Below are 10109 nucleotides of genomic sequence, written 5' to 3' on the forward strand. Positions count from 1 at the left end.
TTCGGTTGAAAAGGTAAAAGGTCAGTGGGTGAAAAGTCACAACTCGGCAAACACAATTTTCTCAGTTCCCACTTGTAATCACGATTTGGTGTCTTTCAAGTGAAATTTCCCACAGGGAACTTGGAGCTTCCGATAATTCTTATAGCACGAACGTGACATTAGTGTATAACTGTCTTTGTCCATTTTTATTTGACTGATTGGCTGGTCTCTGAGTGTAAGCTGCTGATTATGTTTCTAAGTGGAGTAGAAAGAAGCAGACACAAATCTGAAAGGTCCCAAAGTGAAAGATCTGTGAGAAAACATCAACAGAGCTCTACTGCTGTTAACTGTTAACACCTAGCTATTTCCTGCTAACCTACTCACACACCCACCCAAGTTTAGATTGGGTGTTGTTTTGTCACATGACTAGACCCAACCCCATCCACAACACAAGGGCTACATTTTATTTTATCCCCTTCTATTCTCTAATTCTTTCCCCTTTACACACATTAGCTCCACCTAGTTTCTGCCATATAAAGAGGACAGTGGGATCAGTTTTCTAAAATGAAACCCAGCCATGGTGTGCCAGCCCATACCTGATCTCATTTGCGTTGAGGTCAAAGGTCAGCAGAAACTCACTGCTGTTTCGTTTCTCAACCAAGAAACAGAGAAAAATCCTTTAGCGAAGGTCACAGATGCATCAGTGAGAATTCCTGTCATTATACTGAACAAATATATAAACGCAACATGCAACAATTTAAGATTTTAATGAGCTACAGTTCATTTAAGGAAACCTGTTGCGTTAATATTTTTTATCAGCGTAGTTAAAATAATAAAAATGTCTAACATGTACCAGCATTTTTGATGACGTGTGTTTCTAGACATCCCAAGGGGTAAAATGTGTGATGTTGATATAAGGGAAAACGCTTAAGTACATATGACATCACAATAACTATCTGATGTCATCAGTACTGACCCTTGTACACAGATCTCAATACTTGTGTAAATAAAACAATGAGGAATCAGATTTACTGAAATGCATTTATTAAATCAATTCCATTTTTCACAGTTGAATAAATATTTATTTAGTTCTATAATTTAAACAAAATACACTTAGCAGGTGCTGAGCAGTGAGGAAAAGGCATGGAAGTCTTTCAGTCCTTTTCCAGGGCAGACCTACCACCTGGTGGGCATGTCCTGCCCACTGCCCTGTCCATGGGTCTGTAGATAGCCATCAAAGAGCTCCCTGAGGTGCAGGATCAGCTCCTCTGTGTTCTGGCCTGTGAGGGCGGACACAGGGATCACCCTGTGGGCCACATGGCCCCTGAGGGCCTCAAGGTTTCCCCGAGCCCCAGGCAGGTCCATTTTGTTGGCTACGATAGCATGGGGCCGGTGGGTTAGGCCGGGCTCGTACTGGTCCAGCTCATAGCGCAGTTGTTGGAGCTGAGTCCAGGGTTCTGGGGAGGACAGGTCCAGGACAAAGAGAAGGAAGCGGCATCGCTCAATGTGGCGCAGGAAGGAGATCCCCAGGCCTCGGTTCAGATGGGCCCCACAGATGATACCAGGAATGTCAGCCACTAGACAGGGGGAGGGGACAATAAACTACAACACCAACCTTTGTGCCCAACATAATATACAACACAAAGATCAAAAACTTCTTTACCTGCAACTTGCTCATGGTCCCTGTAGTTGACAATACCCACATGGGGGTTAAGGGTGGTAAAGGGGTAGGCAGCCACAGCAGGCCTGGCATTGGAAATGGCCCTTAGAAGGGAAGACTTCCCTGCATTGGGAAACCCAACCTGGAGTGGAAGACACACACCAACAGGTAAATCAAGAAAATGTTATACATTGGGGGATAGAGTGCATTCCATTTATATTTCTACAATATTATTTTAACCAGCCCACATTTAATAAGATAGGCCTAGTCAGTGGAGTGAGTCCCTCTTCCGTGTCTCACCAGTCCGGCGTGGGCCATGGTGCGCAGCTCCAGCTGGAGGACCCTCTCCTGTCCCCTCTCTCCCAGGGTGGCCGTCATGGGGGCGCGGTTCTCATTGGACAGGAAGAAGCGGTTTCCCTTTCCCCCCGCCCCTCCAAACACAGCTACGTACTCCTGGTTGTGCTGGGAGAGGTCTGCCACCGTCTTCCCCTGCTCCTTCACCACCGTGCCCACTGGCACCTGCACCATCCCAAAACAACATTCAGTTACACTATTTTACAGTCAGCATTTTAGTATCTGGTATTTGTGGCAATTACATGGCTAAACGAAAGTTAAAAAAAATTAAATAAAAAAAATCAAGCAACACCCCAGCTGTAGTCATGGGAACTAACTCACAGCGATGTAGGTTGTGCTGGCGTTGCGTCCGTAGCAGTTCTTACTGCCTCCTGAATTGCCGTCGTCTCCTTTGTAAACGGGGGCGACCTGCGCCAGGGATTTCACCTGCAGGTCAACTGGAGGCACGCAAATCACAGATATTCAGAAATAGGGCTTGAAGTACACATACGAAAAACGTCTCCAATGCCCTGGTTAAAATATCCCTACAAATTAAAAATGTTCTTCGGCCTGATTATATTCTTGTGTGAAATTGTAAGCCTATTGTGGATCTCCTGATGATCAAAACATTGATCTGAATAGCCAAATGAGAGCAACTCAGAAGACCAACACATTGTAACCAGATTATAAACAATGTATAAACAGCTCTGTTTGGGAATAGTGCAACACTTGAGTGTGCCGGTGTCTCTGACACACCTTTGATGATGATGTTCCCACCATCTCCTCCATTCCCTCCGTCTGGTCCACCCCACTCTTTCCGGGGCTCACTGTGGAAGGTGCAGGCCCCTTTTCCACCTGCTCCAGCCAGTAGCTTTACATTGCGGTGGTCCACAAAGTGGCGAGTCTGAGCAACAGAGAGAGAGAGAGAGAGAGAGACCCAGTGTGAACATTAACATAAGCTTAGTTAACTAGCCACCTGCAGTTTATATACAAGTCATTGGTCTAAACGCATATCACACCAGACTGGCATAGCACCAATGTTTCATCTTAACTCATAGTGTCATCAATATTTGCTTATCCATGTTTGAGTGCATGATAGAGCAGAAGACCAACAAAACAAACTAGCTAACTAGGGTATTGCAAATATAAACAAACCAATGTGTGCATGGCTAGTGTGATGAGGACAGAGGATATGAGATAGCTATCTGCCTAGTATATCATGACATACCAGTTTCTTTTCTGAAAGTTCTTTCTTTTTAGAAATTCGAGGTTTGGCGCACCATGCACAGGACGTGCTGACATTCACGATTCCAGTTGTTTTCCTCTGTGCTGCCAAGTTGCTTTTGAGCCCTAGCAACAAGCTGCCATTGAACTCGTGCCTAACACAAACTTGTGCAAATAGTCGACCTATCTCTTGGACAAACCATCTTCGGCTTTGAAATTTGGTCAATGTAGTTAACATTGCAAAATAATGAAATGTAATCTCAGAGCATAGACCGTCGTTATTTCGTAGTGAGACAGCCAGTGTCGCCCTGACCTCGTTTCGTTAAAGCAGGGTCTCCCAAACTCTGTCCTGGGCCCTGTTTAGGTTTTTGCCCTAGCACTACAAAGCTGATTCAAATAGCCAACTCATCTTCAATCTTAGATTATTTGAATCAGCTGTGATGAGCTAGGGCAAAAAGCAAAATGTGCACCCAGGAAACCCTGCGTTAGACAAGCTGTAGCCAGCAGGCTAATGTTAGCTATTATTGCTAGTTAGCGAAGTCACTGTCAATAAACCGACTAGCTAATTAAATCGGCAACAAACATAACAAATTACAACAATAATCTAGCTAGAGGTTACACATAACATCGCCATCTGCAACTCTAAGTAAAATGTAGCTTTTAGATCAAATTAGCTAGATGGTACCTATTTTGAATGTCAACTTCAACGAGACCTACCTACGGGACATACCGAGGGTCAAAAATCACAGCGATGGGTCGACACATTGCTTCTTCATAAATTATACAATACGGATACAAAACCAGCGGAAAGTCGATTTATTTTACATATTAAAACAGTAAAATAAATCGAAGATGAACAAGCAACTATTTGGTTATATATATATACAGATATATATACAGTACCAGTCAACAAAATATATTTTATATTTGAGATTCTTCAACGTAGCCACCGTTTGCCTTGATGACAGCTTTGCACACTCTTGGCATTCTCTCAAACAGAATCATGAGGTAGTCACCTGGAATGCATTTCAATTAACAGGTGTGTTTGTTAAAAGTTAATTTGTGGAATTTCTTTCCTTCTTAATGCGTTTGAGCCAATCAGTTGTGTTGTGACAAGCTAGCGGCGGTATACAGAAGATAGCCCTAATTGGTAAAAGACAAAGTTCATATTATGGCAAGAACAGCTCAAATAAGCAAAGAGAAACGACAGTCCATCATTACTTTAAGACATGAAGGTAAGTCAATCTGGAAAATTTCAAGAAATTCAAGTGTAGTCTGAAAAACCATCAAGTGCTATGATGAAACTGACTCTCATGAGAACCACCACAGGAAAGGACGACCCAGAGTTACCTCTGCAACAGAGGATACATTCATTTGAGTTACCAGCCTCAGAAATTGCAGCCCAAATAAATGCTTCTCAGAGTTGAAGTAACAGACACATGGCAACATCAACTGTTCAGAGGAGACTGTGTTAATCAGGCCTTCATGGTCAAATTGCTTCAAAGAAACCACTACTAAAGGACCAATAAGAAGAAGAGTCTTTATTGGTCCAAGAAACACGAGCAATGGACATTAGACCGGTGGAAATCTGTCCTTTTGTCTGATGAGTCCAAATTTGATATTTTTGATTCAACCACCATGTCTTTGTGTGACGGAGAGTAGGTGAACGGATGATCTCCGCATGTTGGGTTCCCACCGTGAAGCATGGAGGAGGAGGTGTGATGGTGTGGGGGTGCTTTGCTGGTGACACTGTGTGTAATTTATTTAGAATTCAAGGCACACTTAATCAGCATGGCTACCACAGCATTCTGTAGCAATACGCCATCTGGTTTGCGCTTAGAGGGACTATCATTTGTTTTTCAATAGGATAATGACCCAACCCACTTCCAGGCAGTGTAAGGGCTACTTGACCAAGAAGGAGAGTGATGGAGTGCTGCATCAAATGACCTGGTCTCCAAACTCACCTGACCTCAACCCAATTGACATGGTTTGGGATGAGTTGGACCGCAGAGTGAAGGAAAAGCAGCTAACAAGTGCTCAGCATATGGAGGAACACCCCCAAAGCATAATGTTTCCACCTACATGTTTGACGGTGGGGATGGTGTTCTTGGGGTCATAGGCAGCAGTCCTCCTCCTCCAAACACGGCGAGTTGAGTTGATGCCAAAGAGCTCCATTTTGGTCTCATCTGACCACAACACTTTCACCCAATTGTCCTCTGAATCATTCAGATGTTCATTGGCAAACTTCAGACGGGCATGTATATGTGCTTTCTTGAGCAGGGGGACCTTGCGGGCACTGCAGGATTTCAGTCCTTCATGGCGTAGCGTGTTACCAATTGTTTTCTTGGTGACTATGGTCCCAGCTGCCTTGAGATCATTGACAAGATCCTCCTGTGTAGTTCTGGGCTGATTCCTCACCGTTCTCATGATCATTGCAATTCCACGAGGTGAGATCTTGCAATAAGCCCCAGGCTTAGGAAGATTGAAATTTCTTTTGTGTTTCTTCCATTTGCGAATAATCGCACCAACTGTTGTCACCTTCTCACCAAGCTGCTTGGCGATGGTCTTGTAGCCCATTCCAGCCTTGTGTAGGTCTACAATCTTGTCCCTGACATCCTTGGAGAACTCTTTGGTCTTGGCCATGGTGTAGAGTTTGGAATCTTATTGATTGCTTCTGTGGACAGGTGTCTTTTATACAGGTAACAAACTGAGATTAGGAGCGCTCCCTTTAAGAGTGTGCTCCTAATCTCAGCTCGTTACCTGTATAAAAGACACCTGGGAGCCAGAAATCTTTCTGATTGAGAGGGGGTCAAATACTTATTTCCCTCATTAAAATGCAAATCAATTTATAACATTTTTGACGTGTTTTTCTGGATTTTTTTTGTTATTCTGTCTCTCACTGTTCAAATAAACCTATCATTAAAATTATAGACTGATCATTTCTTTGTCAGTGAGCAAATGTACAAAATCAGCAGGGGATCAAATACCTTTTTCCCTCACTGTACATAGGGCAGAAGCCTCTAAGGTACAGGGTTGAGTAACTGGGTGGTAGCCGGTTGGTGCAGTGACTAAGTTCAGGGCACTGGGTGGAGGCCGGTGAGTGATGGCTATTTAACAGTGATGGCCTTGAGAGAGAAGTTGTTTTTCACTCTCTCGGTCCCAGCTTTGATGCACCTGTACTGACTTCGCCTCCTGGATGATAGCATGGTGAACAGGCCATGGCTCGGGTGGCTGAGGTCCTTAATGATATTTTTGACCTTCCTGTGACATTGGGTGCTGTAGGTATCCGGGAGGGCAGGCAGTGTTCCCTCTGTGATACGTAGGGCAGACCGCACCACCCTCTGGAGAGCCCTGCGGTTGCGGGCAGTGCATTTGCCGTACCATGCGTTGATACAGCCTGACAGGATGCTCTCAATGGTGCATCTGTAAAAGTTTGTGAGGATCTTAGGGGCCAAGCCAAATTTATTCAGCCTCCTGAGGTTGAAGAGGCGCTGTTGCGCCTTCTTCACCACACTGTCTGAGTGGGTGGACCATTTCAGATTGTCAGTGATGTGTACGCCGAGGAACTTGAAGGCTTTCACCTTCTCCACTGCGGTCCTGACGATGTGAATGGGGGCGTGCTCCCTCTGCTATCTCCTGAAGACCACGATCCGCTACTTCATTTTGTTGACGTTGAGGGAGAGGTTATTTTCCTGGCACCACTCCGCCAGGGCCCTTACCTCCTCCCTGTAGGCTGTCAAGTCATTGTTGGTAATCAGGCCTACTACTGTTGTCGTCTGCAAACTTGATGATTGATTTGCAGGCGTGCGTAGCCACGCAGTCATGGGTAAACGGGGAGTGCAGGAGGGGGCTGAGCATGCACCCTTGTGGGGCCCCTGTGTTGAGGATCAACGTAGTGGAGGTGTTGTTTCCTACATTCACCGCCTGGAGGCGGCCTGTCAGGAAGTCCAGGACCAAGTTACACTAGGTGGGGTTTAGACCCAGGGCCTGAGTTTAATGATGAGCTTGGAGGGTACTATGGTGTTGAAGGCTGAACTGTAGTCAATGAACAGTACTCTTACATAGGTAGTCCTCTTTTTTTTTTTTTCACCTTTATTTAACCAGGTAAGTTAGTTGAGAACAAGTTCTCATTTACAACTGCGACCTGGCCAAGATAAAGCAAAGCAGTGCGACACAAACAACAACACAGAGTTACACATGGAATAAACAAGCGTACAGTCAATAACACAATAGAAGAAAAAAAATCTATATACAGTGTGTGCAAATGGCGTGAGGAGGTAGACAATAAATAGGCCATAGTAGCAAAATATTACAATTTAGCAGATTAACACTGGAGTGATAAATGAGCAGATGATGATGTGCAAATAGAGATACTTGTGTGCAAAAGATCAGAAAAGTAATATAAACAATATGGGGATGTGGTAGGTATATTGGGTGGGCTATTTACAGAGGGATTATGTACAGCTGCAGCAATCGGTTAGCTTCTCAGATAGCTGATGTTTAAAGTTAGTGAGGGAAATATAAGTCTCCAGCTTCAGCGATTTTTGCAATTCGTTCCAGTCACTGGCAGCAGAGAACTGGAAAGAAGGGCGGCCAAAGGAGGTGTTGGCTTTGGTGATGACCAGTGAGATATTTACATTTACATTTAAGTCATTTAGCAGACGCTCTTATCCAGAGCGACTTACAAATTGGTGCATTCACCTTATAATATCCAGTGGAACAACCACTTTACAATAGTGCATCTAAATCTTTTAAGGGGGGGTTAGAAGGATTACTTTATCCTATCCCAGGTATTCCTTAAAGAGGTATATACCTGCTGGAGTGTGTGCTACGGGTGGGTGTTATCGTGACCAGTGAGCTGAGATAAGGTGGAGCTTTACATAGCATAGACTTATAGATGACCTGGAGCCAGTGGGTCTGGCGACGAATATGTAGCGAGGGCCAGCCGACTAGAGCATACAGGTCGCAGTGGTGGGTGGTATAAGGGGCTTTGGTAACAAAACGGATGGCACTGTGATAGACTGCATCCAGTTTTCTGAGTAGAGTATTGGAAGCTATTTTGTAGATGACATCGCCGAAGTTGAGGATCGGCAGGATAGTCAGTTTTACTAGCGTAAGTTTGGCGGCGTGAGTGAAGGAGGCTTTGTTGTGAAATAGATAGCCGATTCGAGATTTGATTTGGATTGGAGATGTTTAATATGAGTCTGGAAGGAAAGTTTACAGTCTAGCCAGACACCTAGGTATTTGGAGTTGTCCACATATTCTAGGTCAGAACCATCCAGCGTAGTGATGCTAGTCGGGCGGGTGGGTGCGGGCAGCAAACGGTTGAAAAGCATGCATTTGGTTTTACTAGCATTTAAGAGCAGTTGGAGGCCACGGAAGGAGTGTTGTATGGCATTGAAGCTTGTTTGGAGGTTAGTTAACACCGTGTCCAAAGAAGGGCTAGATGTATACAGAATGGTGTCGTCTGCGTAGAGGTGGATCAGGGAATCACCCGCAGAAAGAGCGACATCATTGATATATATATACAGAGAAAAGAGTCAGCCCAAGAATTGAACCCTGTGGTACCCCCATAGAGACTGCCAGAGGTCCGGACAACAGGCCCTCCGATTTCACACACTGAACTCTGTCTGCGAAGTAGTTGGTGAACCAGGCGAGGCAGTCATTTGAGAAACCAAGGCTATTGAGTCTGCCAATAAGAATACGGTGATTGACAGAGTCGAAAGCCTTGGCCAGGTCGATGAAGACTGCTGCACAGTACTGTATTTTATCGATGGCGGTTATATCGTTTAGTACCTTGAGTGTGGCTGAGGTGCACCCGTGACCAGCTCGGAAACCGGATCGCACAGCGGAGAAGGTACGGTGGGATTCGAAATGGTCGGTGATCTGTTTATTAACTTGGCTTTCGAAGACTTTAGAGAGGCAGGCCAGGATGGATATAGGTCTATAACAGTTTGGGTCTAGAGTGTCACCCCCTTTTGAAGAGGGGGATGACCGCGGCAGCTTTCCAATCTTTAGGGATCTCGGACGATACAAAAGAGAGGTTGATCAGACTGGTAATAGGGGTTGCAACAATGGCGGCGGATAGTTTTAGAAATAGAGGGTCCAGATTGTCTAGCCCAGCTGATTTGTACGGGTCCAGGTTTTGCAGCTCTTTCAGAACATCTGCAATCTGGATTTGGGTGAAGGAGAAGCTGGGGAGGCTCGGGCAAGTAGCTGCGCGGGGGACGGAGCTGTTGGCTGGGGTAGCCAGGAGGAAAGCATGGCCAGCCGTAGAGAAATGCTTATTGAAATTTTCGATTATAATGGATTTATCGGTGGTGACCGTGTTACGTAGTCTCAGAGCAGTGGGCAGCTGGGAGGAGGTGCTCTTGTTCTCCATGGACTTTACAGTGTCCCAAAACTTTGTGGAGTTAGAGCTACAGGATTCAAATTTCTGTTTAAAAAAAGCTAGCCTTTGCTTTCCAGACTGACTGCGTGTATTGGTTCCTGACTTCCCTGAACAGTTGCATATCGTGGGGACTATTCACGGGGACTGCTCTTGTCCAGATGAGATAGGGCAGTGTGACTGCAATTGTATTGTCTTGGGATCTATTGGGGCAGTATGTAAATTGAAGTGGGTCTAGGGTATCAGGTAAGGTGGAGGTGAAATGATCCTTAACTAGCCTCTCAAAGCACTTCATGATGACAGAAGTGAGTGCTACAGGGCGATAGTTATTTAGTTCAGTTACCTTTGCTTTCTTGGGTAAAGGGACAATGGTGGACATCTTGAAGCAAGTGGGGACAGCAGACTGGGATAGGGAGAGATTGAATATGTCCGGATACACTCCAGCCAGCTGGTCTGCACATGCTCTGAGGACACGGCTATGGATGCCGTCTGGGCCGGCAGCCTTGCGAGGGTTAACACACGACT

At 45.2% G+C, this 10109-nt stretch overlaps 1 protein-coding gene across 1 annotated transcript; it reads right to left on the reverse strand.

Annotated features, from left to right (window-relative positions):
- Window positions 1-1006: 1006 nt before the first annotated feature.
- On the reverse strand, window positions 1007-3936 carry mtg2 (mitochondrial ribosome-associated GTPase 2). Its single transcript, XM_014135090.2, has 6 exons — window positions 3201-3936; window positions 2729-2876; window positions 2315-2430; window positions 1940-2158; window positions 1643-1781; window positions 1007-1556 (listed from the first exon to the last, which is right to left on the reverse strand). Exons 1-6 carry the CDS (start codon window positions 3432-3434, stop codon window positions 1156-1158), a joined length of 1257 nt encoding a protein of 418 aa, XP_013990565.1. The 5' UTR covers window positions 3435-3936; the 3' UTR covers window positions 1007-1155.
- Between the last annotated feature and the right edge of the window lie 6173 nt (window positions 3937-10109).

Source organism: Salmo salar, chromosome ssa13 (genome assembly GCF_905237065.1).
Source record: "Salmo salar chromosome ssa13, Ssal_v3.1, whole genome shotgun sequence".
NCBI lineage: Eukaryota > Metazoa > Chordata > Actinopteri > Salmoniformes > Salmonidae > Salmo > Salmo salar.

Excerpts from the sequence above, each read along its gene's own strand:
- mtg2 (XM_014135090.2), bottom strand. The coding sequence starts at position 3,434 with ATGTTAACTACATTGACCAAATTTCAAAGCCGAAGATGGTTTGTCCAA. Across the intron at positions 2,877-3,200 it reads AACTTTCAGAAAAGAAACTG|ACTCGCCACTTTGTGGACCA; the intron begins GTATGTCATGAT and ends TCTGTTGCTCAG. Across the intron at positions 1,557-1,642 it reads GGACCATGAGCAAGTTGCAG|TGGCTGACATTCCTGGTATC; the intron begins GTAAAGAAGTTT and ends CCCCCTGTCTAG.